Genomic DNA, 16,644 nt, shown 5'->3' on the forward strand with positions numbered 1-16,644 from the left:
AAATGTACTGCTCACACTATCTTGTATCTGGTACATACAATCCATTGATGATAACAAGAAGGTTTAAAGTCAGACTAGTCCACTTAAACCCAATATGGGTTAGATCCTATGCAACAAACCGAAGCTGGATCATTTGTAAGTCTTCCTTTGCAGAAGTAGAATACTGAGTTAAGCTCTGATGTTTTTGTCACATATAACCAGTCTAAATTGTTTGTTACCAGAAGAAACTCAGACTAACTCAGTCAGTTATATTTTACTCTCAATCAACTCTGCTCCCGTAGTATGAGTTCTGACAGGTAGATTCACAATCTTTCAGTGGTGTTGAAAACACAAGATAAGAGACCTGAATGCAGGTTGTGATTAGAATGATAAAGAGCACATCTCTCCAAGTCTTCAAGCAGCTCTGTTGACTGAACGATGTTACGCAGCCTGTTGTGCAAAATATATTTTGCATTTCTTACTTTAAAGCAGCTACTGCGACATGGCTTTAAAGCTCTATCATTATTTGGACCACAGATAGTGATGACAGCTGTTTCTTAACCTAAAAACTTGCTTTCAACAAGTTACTTGTAACCCCCCCCCCCCCCCCCCCCCCCCACACACACACACACACACACACACACACACACTTTTACAGAAACACAGAGCGCCCATCTCACTTTGGGCCCTTTGTGTATGGTTACGGAAAAAAAAAACTCGAAGCCTGCGACTGGCTCCATTCATGTGTTCCTCAACCACGACTCCCCTCCCCATTTCTATATCGCGCGTGCTCAGAGGCTACAGAGCAGCATACAACTTACGACATAAATCAGGATCCAGGATCCCATAAATAATGGCCACACTTCCCTTTACATCTCCTCTGAACTAACAGACAATAAAAACACCAATAAGCAGAGATTGGATCTAATTTATTGCCTCATAAACCAGATGGGGAGCTCGGTTCGTCTCCTGCAACGGGCAGACACTGTTGAAATCACTACAAATTTCAAATTTAATTTGAAATTAAAAATACAATTTCATAACAATTCGTTGTGAAGCAGGTCCTCTGTTAAGCGCGATCAAATGTCTGCTTTCACCCTCTACCAGCAATCAGTTTCACAGCAGTTTCTTCCAATGACAGTCAGACTGATTCGCAGCACAACTGTAGCAGTTGATCAAGCGTTGGCTGCTGGAAGAGGTAGTGTTATTATAAAGTAAACTCAAAACATTAACATTACATTATTACCAGTAATTATATCCAAAATTTTAAGAAGAAATATAAATCTTATTACTCTAGAAAAGAAAAGAAAACCGAAGAACTACCCTGAAAATAGAGTCAAATAAAATGCACAAATATTCAATACGTCTCGATCAAATGGAGAAAAGTCATCGTAGTTCTGTGTCAAAACGACGAATGAATTCCAGCCAAATAAAGCCATAAAAGGGATTTTTTTAAAGGAAAATGTTTGTTTGTAAAAAAAAGTCGAATAAAGACAGCTCAGCCGCTGCTGTGTTCTGCGGCAGCTTGTGTTTGGTATAGTATAGATAGAGATTGTGTGAACGCACAGCCTCTGCCTACTCACTGCCTGCGCTATTCGGACGCTCTCAATGGCCCTCACTCCCACACACATTGCTGCATTTTTGCCGCTTCTCGGTGCTTGGGGATGAGGTCAGCGGCACGAGAAACAGAGAGAAAATAGTGAGCAAGCTGATATGTTCTCGTCATGTGAGTGTTTTTTGTTTTAACAGATACAACTTAAGCTTTACGAGCAGTTGTGAGGGCAGGACAAAAAATCCAATCGTGGACCTAAAGGCATGGCAAGACTGATGGTAAGACTGGAAGTTTTCGTGTTATTTAGGAAGAGAGGGGGGCTGCTGTCAGGCTCTCTCAAGGAGAGAAAGATTGATCACCACACTTCTCTTTTTTTGTCCAACAAGAGCTGTTCTGGCCCTCCCCGCAATATCCTCTGCTGAACTCCAAAGTTTTGATCCGACTTCAAATTCTATTCGTGCGTTCTGTTGAGTCTGATGACTACTCGGTGCACTCTCACTAACTATTATCTTTCATGTTATTTGTGCTGTTATGGAGGGAGGAACGGGGGCCCCGCAGAGCGCTTTCCTCTTTTTTCTTCAGCTACTGGAGCGACCTCGCTGTGAACTCTGTTTCTTTACACGAACACATTGCACATTCTTAACAGACACGTATCACAAACGAGCAAGACGTTGAGAGAACAACCATGGTGTCTTGCATGAGGAATTGCTGAACCTGTTGGAAAAAGCTCTTTTAGAGTGAGATCATATTTAGACTACGTCTCGCTCTCACAAACAAATACACACCTTTTATCTCAGACACATGAAGATGTATATTGAATCCACTTACACGTGAATAGGCTCCCCTCTCTGCTTCTTTTCAGATCTAAGTCTCGTTGTGTCTGCTCTATTTGAAGCCCAAACTGCTCCATACTGCTGTACTACTGCTGAGCAAAATTTTTCCTCATCCTCTCCGCCTGAATTGCTGCGCCATCTAAAACCCTCTCCAAGTTTTCTGTTTAAGTTGGGGATTTTTAGCCTTTGTCACACTTGCTAAGATTAATGAGCTGGGTGCTGTAAACAATTTCTATTACCCTGGAGTAGGCATATTGTAAACGGTACTGGCTAGCTCCGTCCACATAATATTAACCGCCATTACATCACACAGAACACTGGAAGAAATGTCCAATGCTCTATTGTTTGTGCCCGTCACCGGCCTGGATGCGCCGACCCGCCGCCCACTCGGCGCACATGGTGACCGGGCGCCTTCTCCTTTTTTCTTCTCGGAGTTTACCCCCCGTTACGTGAAACAATAGTATATATATCCCGTCTTTGCCAAAGCATTTGGCGAAAAAATAACACATCTTCCCACAGACGTCTCAGCCGCTAGGCCCACGGTACCGATTGGCTGTTATGGATCACGTGACCAGGAATTGGCTGCAATTTCACCCCATAGTTCTTCAGCTTAGCCTTCACGGGTCCCCATACGCTTGTAATATAACCAATATACACAATTATGATATAGCCACCGCATTTAGCCATTGCGGTCAGGAGATTATATGCTGGTGCGTTTATTTTATTTATTTATTTATTTATTTATTTCTGAAAAAGCCATAGTGTTTCGTGTGCGCGTGTGCATATGCGAGTGTGCGTGTGTGTTTTTTATTTTTTTTATTTTGGGGTAGGGATTGTTCGGGGGGTCTCGCCGTTTGAGGGTGAAACCGGTTTGAGGAAGCTATGAATTTTGAATTTGAGAGGGAGATCGGGTTTATAAACAGCCAGCCGTCCCTTGCAGAGTGCCTGACATCCTTCCCTGCCGTCCTGGAGTCATTTCAAACTTCATCAATCAAGGAGTCGACAGTAATTCCGCCTCCCTTCGAGCACACCATACCCAGCCTCAGCTCTTGCACAGCCAGCCAGCCGAAACCAGCTGCTGGGAGCCAGCAAAACCGGAGAACCTCTGCCACTAATGGCCACCAGACGCATCACCTTGCTGTCCAGCAGCCCTGCCCGACCGGCCAGGCCCCTGCTCCGTCCATCCCGGTCGGTCCCCTGGCCCACGAGTTCCCTTGGATGAAGGAAAAGAAATCGTCCAAGAAGTGCTCAAAGCCTCCAGGCAGCTCCAGTAGTAGCGGGTCGATCACCACCTCAGCCTCATCCTTCCCGTCACCAAACGCCTCTGGGTATGCTTCAGCGGGCATCGAGTCACCCACAGGTCTGTATGGTCGGACTCAGAGACCGGCATGCATGTGCCAGTCTATTGGGAATGTATGGAGAACCTTTCAGTGTCAATCATGAGTTTGAATCGTTTTTTAAAAAGATACTAGGTTTTGCACGCTGCATGGATTTGGTCAGATAACAGTTTTTCCCCAAACAGTATGCATGCGTGTGTGTTTGTGCGCGCGTTTGTGTGTTTGCATTGTGCAGCGTGATGCTGTGGAAAGGGAAGCCATATCTAGATCACTGCATTATGCTGCAGTGCTTTGTAAATATTTTAATCAACTTCAACATGAGCTAAATCTCACTTCTGGTCGGTGTAACCCACATTTCAAAGTACATTCTGTCCACTGAAATGATGAAATCCACTGAAACCTGCCTGCAAAAGGACACTCAAATTTGAGCAAAGACATGTCTTTAATCTATCCTGCAGGTAACAAATTCGGTCTTCATTCTGTTGATTGGGTTGTGTGTTTTCAGACTGGCATAGTATATTCATCAAAGCACAACTGAAATGGCCGCCATATTGGATGGAGATAGACAAAATAATGATAATGCAAAGCAAGTGACAATGTATGTTGGGGTGGGGGTTGGGGAGCTCTATATTCTGTAGCCACACAGGAAACACGCTCCACACCGATTTTATGAGATTTAGGTCATTTATATCTCATCAACTGACCCAAATGAAAACGTTTGCATTTCTTTTAATTTTTCCTGATTATCTAATTTAATTTTATATCTATATTTATTCATTTATCATTGCCTTCTCGAATATGTGGAAAATCATCACTTTCTTAGAAATAGTTTTTCTCGAATATCCTCTAATTTCCTACTTTCCCTGATCTCATTCAAAAACAGTTCTCCATTTTAGTACAGTCAAGTTCCTTTCACATGGAATTTGCCATATGTCCATTCACATTTCCTCTTTTTGCACTTCTGATCACAGGCTGCAGCTTCACCCAACAGGCTCGCTGCACCACAGAAACATTTTCTGTCTTAATTCGTGTTTTCTTTTTTTCTGTTATTATTACTTAACTTATTACAGATAATTGTAAGGTTTATTTTTCATGAGATATTTTGTGTTCTATCGTTTCATTATGGTTAGAAAAAATAGATTTCTGCTCGATGCTGAAGCACCTTATTTCCTTCACGGGATAAAACAGAGTGTTTTAAATGTTTTTTTCAAAAAGTTAGACTGAATTCCAGGCTAAAATAAAGACAAAATTAAAGAGAGGCAAATATAGTAAATACATGTAATTTATCTCGTTTTCTCTCTTTCTTTGTCCTCCTCTCGAGCAGACTCGGGCCAGGCGGGTCTGGACGCTGGAGGAGCCGGATCCCGCCGTTTGCGCACCGCCTACACAAACACACAGCTGCTGGAGCTGGAGAAGGAATTCCATTTCAACAAGTACCTATGTCGTCCCAGAAGGGTTGAGATCGCCGCACTCTTGGATCTAACTGAGAGGCAAGTTAAAGTGTGGTTCCAGAACAGGAGGATGAAACACAAGCGTCAGACCACACACCACCGGGATGGCAGTGGAGGTAGCCCGCCTTCCAGTGGGTTCGAAGGCACCGATGCGTCATCTCCTTACTCAAGCCAGCCTCTGGAAACATCTGGGACCGGGAGCACTACAGCAGAGGACGAAAAGGGCGGCGGTAATCCAGCAATGGCCGCTGTTTTAATCGCTTACACTAATGATAGTGGGGACAATACACAACCAACAGCAGAGGAGACGGGAGCTGTGAGTCTTCCCGAACGCACTCTGCTCCCTAGGACCTCTGGCTCTCCTGATTCAACCACGGCTCACCACTCCCCGCCGGCATTCACCCCGACAAACTCCACAAACAATACTGAGCTGATGCAGCTGAGCGAAGCAGTCACAGCGTCCGCCGCATCTGATCCTCATTCTTCGTCATCCTCATCCGCGCTACCCGACCTGACGTTTTTTGCCGAGGACGCCTGCCTTTCCCCAAGTCTGCAGAGTTCCCTGGATAGCCCGGTGGATTTCTCCGAGGAGGACTTCGACTTGTTCACAAGCACACTGTGCACCATAGACCTTCAGCATCTCAACTTTTGAGGTGGAGCCCCAGCAAGAGAAAATAATGCTAAAAAAGAAAAAGTGAAGAAAGAAAACTAAGCTTATGCCTGTGTGGATGAACAATCGGGCTGGGCAAGGATCCGGCTGCTGAAAAGGCTTCTCGGAAACATTCCTGAAACATTTATAAATTTAAACAATATCTTTGTTTTTAGAAAAGAAATTCCTTCATGCTGGTTTTATTTAGAAGCTGTAATGTAATTTAATAGAAACGCGGTTGAGTTTATTATATCTTAGTTTCAGATAACTGACTCATTTCTTTCTCAGCCGATGCGTTGTGGAGTTTTTTCCTCTTGCCTTGTGCAAATTTCAGATAGGATTATTCATTAGTTTTTAATGTTTTGCTAAAACAAGTGGACCGATCCTCATCAGTGTGTGGATTTGTTTCTTCTGGTGTGTTCCAGTGCAGCTTCGTGGATTCTTAATAACTTCTCAGGAACTGGTCACAGAGTCTAGGTGCAGACAGCTTGACTGCTTTCGGAAAATCTAAAATGAAGAATGAATGTTATCTCTCTCTAAACGGAACAAGATGACTGGGAAACCCTGCTGATGACCCGAGTTTAGATCTTAGTTTATTTATTGAGATTCTTTAATAGTAAAAATTCAAATTATTTATTGTACATATATTTTCATAGCCGGATAATAATAAAAAACAATAAAAACACGACTATTTCCAACGTACTGCACATTTTATTCTTATATGTGGATTTATACAGTTTTGATATATTTAGTCCTAAGAGATGGACTATAATTTCAATGTATATATTTTTACATAACTGACACCAATAATATTCTACTTTTAACTTTTACAAAACGATTAATTTATCCGTCAGATTTAACACACAATGGTAGATCACATATATTTAACGAAATATAAAAGTCTATATTCTATCCATCTCAATTTACAATCAAAGCCTGGAATGTTCTGTAAAGAATGACGTGATCTTTTATTCAAATTAAATATTTTAGACTTGCTTTTGTTTGAGGATAACACACATAAATTTGTCTCATTGCTCCGCTGAAACACTTGGCTTTAATTTCCCCTTTGTGATATCTGATAAACTGAGTTGTGCTTCATAAGGGTTCGTGGAGGGAGTTCAACACCACGAGGTCCCTCGCCAGGGGTAAACTGTACCATTTCGGGCGCTTTTTACTGACACTTTGGAGTTGCACAGATCACCTGCTGTCAGTATCTTGTGACCATGCCGACCATGCTAACACAAAAGTTATATTTTCATCCAATAATCACAGTAGCTTTGCAGGCTATAATAGTTTCTTCCGTGCTTCGAACCCATTATGAAACCAAACGACAGTTAGCAAGGTTAGCTTGCGGCCATTAGTGTGTGTGGATATGAGGCTAACCAGCTGCTCCTCCTCCTGCAGAGTCAAAATGGCGCTGAAGACAAAAGAGGATATGAACAATGAGCAGTGGCAGCCATTACAGGCTGACTGGCCCACACTGACAGGGACAATGTGTGTGGCGGAGTTGTGTGCGCGCTCTCGGTGTGTGTGTGCAGTCTATGTGTGAGGGGGAGTAAGCAAGTCAAACATAGAATTACTGCTTTACTTAAAAAAAACCAACAACGTTATTATCAGTAGTTACAGAAGAAGTATTATTGCAAGCAAAATATCCACCGAGACTTTTGATAAATTCATTTTAAACTGCTATCTGTTGGAAAATATGATTCATTAGGGAAAAAGATTATTAACACATCTAGTTAACATCATAGGAAAGCTGGTGGATTTTTCATAAGAAGTGCAGTATTACGCTACATTTGCATAAGCACAGATCATATGATTTAATGATATATCAGCCTACCATGATGCCTGTCTATTCTAAAACAAAAGAACATTCAGAAAGGAATTTGTGGTGCTTTAGAAAAGCACAGTTGTCCTGCCCTGTAATCTACAATACCCTACTAAAAGTTACAATGCCCTACAATGTGGGACAAAGGCAAAAATGAATAAAGATGTTATTCTAAGAAAGGAATAAAGTCAAATATAGTTTCCGGTTAGAAGTTAGATGTGGACTTAAAGAGCTGCAAACAACAGAAACAGAAACAAATTGAAACACTAACTGGGCTACACTCTCCCCTCAGGGCTCTCTGATCTTATCTTTTACTTAGAGGGAATTTCTTATCTACTAAGCTGGGCTACATTTCAACATGACATTTTACTGTACTGGAAAATTCTGTCATAGTACAACTGAGATGATATTCCCTCCATCGCTAATAATTGTAAGTTATTCCTTAAAAAAATGTTAAGATCATGAGGATAAAGGCTGGCAACAGCTGCAGGGAACACAGAGTAAAACAACAAAATTCCTGGAAAAAGAAAAACTGCCACTAAAAAAAACATGCATGTGATGTAAGTCCATAAATTTGTAATATGAAGAGAAGAGTAAATTAAGGACGACTCTTTGGGGACATACTATTCTGGCCACTTTATTAACTATGAGAGAATGGACAGCATGAGGCTCTTATTAACAAATTTATAAAATTCAGGTCCTATTCTTTCAAATCAAAGCGATCATTCCTTCTGAAATATATGGCTATTTGGCTCTTGTAATGTTGCTTACAACAAGAACAGCAAAAAAATAAATAAAAAAATAAAAAATCCAAGTGTGCAATGTACAAGTTTCTTTAAAAGGAAGTTATGATTAAGAATAAAAATGAAAATCAATATTGTGCAAGCATTGAAGCTCCCTGTGGCAGTATGTGGACAGAAGTATGTGAAACTTCTCTGAACTCATGTTTAAGCAAATCAGTTCCCAAAGATTGATAAAAAAGGTAATCTTTCAGACTTGTGGATTTAATATGTAACTACAATTGCAACACTACTGTTTACCACATTTGCCTAAAATAAGACAACCACTCTGAGAGATGTGATCTAAAACCTACAGTTTCAACATCATATAACAGTAGCACAAATCTTTACTTCGACTAAATTAGGCTATCACTATTTAATTGCATAATACACTGATAGAAATGGATATACATAACTGCGGTATCGTATGAGCCTGCATGTTTGTTTGAAAGGCATACAAACGCAGGTCTAAATGATAGCTGAACACATTTCATTCTCAAGGCTTTTGATCCAAGTGGGTGACTTCAAAGGTGGCTTTTGTAGCTTTTTCTTAAAAAATCATTTTTCCCCTGCCAGCAGTCTCTGTTGCCTATCAATTTACTGCTGACTTTTACTTTTATCTGGGAATAGAATAGAATAGAATAGAATAGAATAGTCTTTATTGTCATTGTATGGGGGGGGTACAACGAAATTTGAGGGAGCTTCCGCAGAGCTAAGTGCACGACAAAAACAACAAACAAAGCCAGAAACATTATTTAGCAGGTAAAAACAATAAAGAACACAATGGAGAGACCGTGTGACAGGTTAAAAAAAAGTGTGAAATGCTCATTGGAAATTAAATACTGTACAATAATATATACTATAACTGTGGAAGTAGTGCAATAAATAGAATAATATGAATACATAAGTATGAATAAAAAACATATGCAATGACATGAGAACAGCTGACTATCAACAACTAAAAATAAGACAGACATACCCTAATTTTAATCTCACTGTTTGGTATGTGGGCAGATCATGATAACACACCCACACTTGCATATGTATGGTTTGCATTATAGGATTAGCTATGTTAAGCACAAACATGGTTGCAAACATCAACATTTTAGCCCTTTCACTTTTGAGTTCTGCCTAAACTGTCAAAAGAAATCCATCTTCATTAACCTGCTTCTGCTTTTCTTTGTTAATTCCCACATACAAAACAGAGGCAGTTGTCAATAAGCAAGACATTATCGCAGAATCAGCTCAGAAAGGTTATTGACATAACAAAAGCTTCATTCACATTGTTACCTATACTAGCCACTTACTTACCAGTTCAGAGAAAAAGGTAAAAGTTCTGCATCTGATTTCAGTCCTTACAGGCCCAAAAACTGTCCTGTAAAGAAAAGCAACACCAGTTTTTTCTCCTTTTCTTTGGTAATATTCACTGCAATTCAGTTCAGTTATATTTACGTATCACCAATTCACAAATATCTCAAGGAACTTTAAATATACAGTACCATTTAATCAGTTTTAATCCAATTCAATGTAATCAAATGATAGCCCAGTCGATTCAAATTGATTAAAATCCATATTAGTCCAAATAATTTCATGCTGACTCATAAATCCCAGGCATGCATGAGACAACAGTGTAGACAAAAACTCCCTTTTAACAAAAAGCAACCTCCAGTAGAATTAGATTCAGGAAGGATGACCATCTGTTTCAACTGGAGTTGATGGGACAGGAAAGAGGTGTCAACAAGCACCATATAGACCACATCAGGGATATCTGCTGGGAGAGAGAACAGAGAAATAGCCAGAAGCTTCAACAGTCATTGTTATTACAGTGCTTTTCATTCATTTCTACCCATCTCTACACTCTATTTGCCACCAATTTGCTTGTACTCTACTGGAGGCACTGGCTAATGGCTTTCTCTTCTTCTTCTTATCTTGCCTGGAGGAGAGACTAGACCCTATGGTGACTCATGTCCCATCTAGTGGTATAAAGTGATAACAAACTACAATGTCCCTCACCAAAGGACCTGCGTTGTCTATCTCAGCTGCATAGTACATAGGTATATATTCATGGGCATTGCTTTTTCCAGTTCTGTTGATATGTGTTGTTGAGTTAACATTTTTCTATAAAGAGCACGTTTAAGTAACAGATTTTTCACATCAACATGTCCAACACACTTTTACTTCTAATTCCTCATATACTGATGCTTAGTCAGTTAGTTAGTTTCCTGAGATAACACTGTGACATTTGGCACTTTTAGTAATGTTTTCCACATGCAATGTAGTAGTCTGTATTAGCATTCTGACAGCAGAATTCCACGAGATAAAAAAATAACTATCTGCAAATTCAGCAGGGAAGAATCAAAAATGTGTCTGAGTGTAGATTCATATTTAATCTATTCCAGAGGAAACCTAAAAGCTTACAATGACTAAACCAGTATCATGAAAAACATGAAACCATGTTCCCTGAATGTTTTCTGCCTTTTGCAGGGTGGGTGGAACTCCTCTACAGGTAAGCCAGACAAGGAGATTTTTCTGTTGGTCAGTATTCAAAGGTCCAGTTTAACTCAAACCGATACTAAACAAACGTTTTTCAAAATATAAAGCTAATTATGCACATTTTAACTTCTAAATCTAATCAAAGACTGTTGGCCAAAGAAAAGTGAAGTGTAACGGAAACATTAGTTTGTAAGTAAAGTGTATTGTGAAAGTTTTGGGTCACACAGTACATGAACTTCTGTGGAAGTCCACCAATAAGCCTTTGCAACATCCAGATGCGAGCTTCTTCTCCTGTAGAATGTGAGAATCATTCAAGCCTTGACAGTTGCAGTGATTGTCATTTTTATAAAGAGAAATAAAGAGAAATCTGTTTGGAAACATTTTTAACTGTATGTCAGACTGTCTCAACGACACCGTGCGCCTGATCAGTTAATGCACATTCAAAGTTTTTAATGTATTAACAGTAAAATCTAACTTTCTGTGTCACAGAGCACACCAGAAAATAAAGTGAAAAAAATCAGTGTACAACACAATACCAGATGTCCTTGGAAGATCACTGTCACATGTATCAATAAAGATTAAATGATGTACTCTTTGTCAGCGATTCAACCATTGGACTTGATTTAGTGGAGACTGGAACAAACAGCACTACAGTCTGCAATACAGCATCTCTTTCACTCTTATTTTCTTTCTCTCTTTCCTGTTACCATTCATCTGAGTGTATCTTGTAGACAGAGAGATTACAGCAGAGTACATTTCTATGCAGGGAGACATATCTCACCTTTGGAGTGTCGTAGGTGTGTGCTAAAATGAGATTGTGTGTGTGTGCATGTGTACCTACCAATAATCCTTCTTTCCTGGTTGTCACTGCCTGTCGGTTTGCTGCCATGCTGTAATACATGGACTGTTTCTTTATTTCTAACGTCGCCATCACCAACATTGTTTAGATTTCTACCTTTTTGCGTGTCTTCGGGGGGGGGGGGGGGGTGCATAACTCAGACATGATAGATCACCCACTTAGCAGCAGTGGTGAAATATGTGAGCAGTGCAGTTTTATCATCCTGGATGTCAGGAGGAGACTCTCCCCTCTGACACATTGGTGTGTTCAGAGGGCAGAGTTTAGAGCTTCAGGGATTTAGAATTTAGGGTAGAGGATTCATTTGCAAAAAAACAAAGTGATTTCCTCATTCACAATTTCCATTTGCACAATCCAGGAAATATCAATGATATTGGTGTTGGTCTCTTAATCTTATGAATGGTAAAGAAACACTTCTGATCTAAAAAGAAAGTATTGTTTCACTCCTTCTACATTTTGAGGATATCAGGAGTTATCCCTGCTATTTCAAAGTTTTAAGAGGGGTTTTAGCTATGCTTTTTTTTAAACAGATACAGATAGTTATGAAAATAGGGAAGAGGCAAAAGAGAAGGGGCACTGTTGTTTTTGGAAAGCATTGCTCTAATAGATAGAAACAATGCATTTACAGGAATATACATCAGCACCAAATTAAATCCACACTTACCACAGGAGTAAATATGTAAAGCAACAGTAAAGCTAACATGCATGCTCATGATAATTGAGATCACTGTGTGCTTAATTGTTTATATACAAGACTGGGATTTCTGTTTGAGATTGCTGATGAGATTGGTTTTAGTAACAGAATCTATCACATTTATACAATAAACCTATAGAATAGTCTATTTAAATGTTCATGTTCCTCCAACCACAGGCAGAGGAGGAGGAGTGGCAGCTATCTTCAGATCAGGGTTACTAATCAGTCCTAGACCCAAGATTAGTTTTAGCTCTTTTGAATCTCTGATTCTCAGTTTTTCCCACCCAAAGTGGAAATCACAAAAACCTCTTGTGTTTGTTGTTGTGTATCGTCCACCTGGCCCTTATTCTGAGTTTCTGTCTGAATTCTCAGAGTTTTTATCACAGTTAGTGCTGAGTACAGATAAAGTCATTGTAGTGGATGACTTTAATATTCATGCAGATGTTGAAAATGACAGCCTAAATATTAACTTTAATTCTATATTAGACTCTATTGGATTTTCTGAAACAATCTATGTGAATTCAATTCAATTTTATTTATATAGCGCCAAATTACAACAATTGTCGTCTCAATGAACTTATATAATATATTCCAATTCAAGCCAATTGGAATTCAATTCATTGTAATCATAATCCAATTAATTCATATAGAGCCAATTAAAAAAATAATATCCTAGCTAAGGAAACCAACAGATTGCACTGAAACTTGTCTTCAGTCCAATCTCCCGTCCTGAGCGTGCCTGAGGCGACTGTGGAAAGGAACGTCTCCCTTTTAACAGGAAGAAACCTCTGGCAGAACCAGACTCAGGAAGGGTGGCCATCCGCTTCGACCAGCTGGGGTTTGAGAAGACAGAAAAGAGGGAAAAGAGGGGGAAAAACACCATAACACCATTCAAAGGATACCTGTTGGAACAGGGAAACACAAGTTAATAACCACAATAATGTCACATGTACATAATATCAAATTAATTGGATTATTTTGAAATTAATTAATTGGATTTCATTGGATTATGATTACAATGAATTGAACTCCAATTTGTTTGAATAAGACTATATTATTTAAGTGCCTTGAGATGACATTTGTCGTAATTTGACATTATATAAATAACTGAATTGAACATGCAAACTCCACACAGAAAGAACCCTGCCATGAATCCTCTTGCTGAGAGGCAACAGTGCTAACCACCACACCACCATACAGCCCTGTGTGAATTTTGTTTCTGTTATTTTCTCAAATGTTGTGGAGTCATAGTAAGACAGATTCTAATGATTATTTTCCTCATGGTGGGGTCTGTTAAATTAATCAAAGTTCTGATTAACTGGACATGACATGCTAAGATAATCTTAGGGTGAGAGCATTTATGATACGGCCAAAGGTAAAAGGGTAAAATGCTGAGAACAAATAAAAACTTTAACTGGGAACATTACAGAGCTGCATTGTTTGGAGGCTGAAGGATTTGGAGGTTATCTGTCATCAGAGAGCAAAAGTGTCTGGAACTTTTAATCTTTGTGATTCATTGTTTGCTGTGATGCTGCTCAACAGATCTTCAGTTGGACACTTTGCTCTTAGACCAGTCTTCCAACTTTCTGTTGATCTTTTCTTTTTTCTTTTTATTTTATGTGGGCCTGTTAGTAGTGACCTTTGGATACTTATAAATCACTGGGACTAATCTGTTTTTGTTGATAAAGCAACATTTTTTCTACCCTGATATCTTGTGAGATGAGCTCAGCGGCCATTCAACATAAAACCAGAGAGTGAGATGTGAGAGGAAATCAGACAGTAAGGGCTACAGGGAAAGCTGCAGACTGGGCCTCAGACTTCACTTCTGGGTGATTTAGCTGTAAAAGATGGAACCGCATGAGTACAAAGTGGTCTGCTTTCTCAAGGACATGCTCTCAGATTTATCACACCAAATTCTGGATTATTTGGCAGCATATCCAGTATTAAAATTCAGCACAGTGTATATTTGGAGCAATGACACCATGAAACAATTGTCTTAATACTGAAAAGGATTTTGCTAATCTTTTTTCAAACAGTTAGCTCTGTGAAGACTCAGCTGTCATCAGTGGATCAGTCAGAGGAGCTGTTGAAAGTTTCAGCAGACTGCTGGTGCTGAGCACATAGCTGAGCACATAGCCTGTACTATCTGTTCACTACATCTTACTGATAATTTCAACTTTTTTTGGACAGCTGAAACCTTTTTTCAAGACAAAACAAAAACCCATGACCTCAACTCTCTAACAATTTTATCATAACACTAAAGTAGCCGATGCCACCCGTGATACTTTGTGAAACATAGTTGATCAGAAATAAAAATAAAAATAAATCCTGTCAGTTAGAATTACCAAACCAATTACAAAACCACAACACTTCTTCCAAAGCCATTTTCTGTCTGTCAGGCCAACAGTTATCATGGAAAATTGATTTAACAAAGATATAAACAAAAAATTACTTTAATCTGTATTTTGAAACACTTTCTTTCCCCATCCCTTGCAATATATCAGCCAGCATTTGATCTGAATACCAGAAATGTTTAATTACACGTAAAAATACACACCAGCAACAGGCAATTTTACCAAGATAACTTTAGATGTGTCACACTAACATGTGAAACCAACATGTTAGTGTGTATAAATAATGTAGATAGATGTATTTCTGTTGACAAAATTTCGAACAATAACAGTTTTTTCCCTTATGCACACAAATTACCTGCCAAGGATTTCTTGGATTATCTGAAGTCACATAAAACACTCTCCAACTTCAGTATTCTACAACAATGTCAAAGCATTGCCAATTGTGACCAATCATATAGAGACAAACCACTCAGTGCGGTTACATGTGTGCCATCGGATGGGATTAATGGCTAAATTTCAATAACATTGAGTTATTCAGCTCATGTAACAAGCTTAATATGACAAGAAATCGAATCGGATCGGGTTACTTGCAATAGAAATTAAGACCCCAGGATAACTCGATCCGATTGCCCACTGAACGTGCCTGGAAACGACAGTGGATCGGATCGAGCGTTCTGCGCATGCTTGAGATTGTTTCCTGCGATTGTCACCCGGAAGTCGAAGGAGACGATATTACTGTTGTTGTCGGCGCCGTCAGAAAGAAACAAACAACGCGATGGAGAATGTGCCGTTGTTCATCATGTTTGTGCCATAACTAGCTCATCACAAATGTAGAGGGACGCAGCTTCATCTCGCTCTGCGTTCGCCATCTTTCTGAATGCCTGAGTTTGTTGTTGTTGGTGGTGAAGACGTCAACCGGAAGTGGCTCTATTAGCGATAGCTGAAATGGGTATCATATTGCATGCTTTGTGCCAGTGAGTCGATTCATTCACCGCCATACATCCAAGGATAATTACCCTCAGATAAGGAGCAGAACCCAACTATAGCTATAATCGAGTTAATCTCATCATGTAGACCCACTGACTGTTTCACTCTTTACAAAGTGAATGGGTGGGGGGGTGCAAGCTCATAGACTGACAAGTCAAATTTAGTCAATCTAGAATTAACCTGAATCACTGCTAAAGCAGGGAAAGACTAAACTGATCTAAACCATAAAGCAGTCTGAACAGGAAAAGGAGCAGGTTCTACTCAATAATAATAACAATCTGATAAAGAATAAAATTCATGCCTGCTTCATGAGGAATCGAGTCTTTAGGGGGACCTGACAAGTGGGGGCTCAGCATTCAAGGACTGTGTTAGACAAGAAAAGGGAGAAAACCCACACAGAAAACATAGATTTTCCAAAGAAGATATCAAAAGTCACCAACAGCAACGATGTGCATTAATCATGTGTAATATGAACTTCTCTGTTTAATCTTTCTTTTGACTGTATATGTGGTAATGCATGTATGAAAATATTGATGTGTGTGTGTGTCTGGCCACTTATTCACTAACTATTTACTATTCCAATTAATTGAGATCAATTCTGAAGAGCACTTAAATTTCCATCCATTTTCTATACCCGCTTAATCCATTGGTTGGATCACAGGGTGGCTGGAGCCTATTCCAGCACTTGGGCAAGAGGCGGGGTTCACCCTGGACAGGTTGCCAGTCCATCACAGGGACACAGAGACAAACAACCACACACACTCACACTCACTCCTAAGGACAATTTTGGAGTCACCAATGAACCTAACATGCATGTTTTTGGACGTTGCAAGGACGCCGGGGTACTTGGAG

At 39.7% G+C, this 16,644-nt stretch overlaps 2 protein-coding genes across 2 annotated transcripts in view; both read left to right on the forward strand.

Moving 5' to 3' along the window:
- hoxb4a (homeobox B4a) overlaps positions 1 to 16,644 on the forward strand; it is a 342,957-nt gene that overhangs the window by 39,330 nt on the left and 286,983 nt on the right. The gene's annotated exons all lie outside the window — the stretch shown is intronic.
- hoxb2a (homeobox B2a) lies at positions 3,141 to 6,486 on the forward strand. Its single transcript, XM_072368504.1, has 2 exons — positions 3,141 to 3,724; positions 5,026 to 6,486. Exons 1-2 carry the CDS (start codon positions 3,247 to 3,249, stop codon positions 5,802 to 5,804), a joined length of 1,257 nt encoding a protein of 418 aa, XP_072224605.1. The 5' UTR covers positions 3,141 to 3,246; the 3' UTR covers positions 5,805 to 6,486.

This window comes from Leuresthes tenuis, unplaced genomic scaffold (assembly GCF_036924035.1).
Source record: "Leuresthes tenuis unplaced genomic scaffold, fLeuTen1.0.hap1 SCAF_17, whole genome shotgun sequence".
Taxonomy (NCBI): domain Eukaryota; kingdom Metazoa; phylum Chordata; class Actinopteri; order Atheriniformes; family Atherinopsidae; genus Leuresthes; species Leuresthes tenuis.

What these genes read in the sequence shown, in the direction of transcription:
- hoxb2a (XM_072368504.1), top strand. Translation starts at nt 3,247, where the DNA reads ATGAATTTTGAATTTGAGAGGGAGATCGGGTTTATAAACAGCCAGCCG. An exon ending in GGGCATCGAGTCACCCACAG is followed by an intron (nt 3,725 to 5,025) that starts GTCTGTATGGTC and finishes CCTCTCGAGCAG; the next exon opens with ACTCGGGCCAGGCGGGTCTG.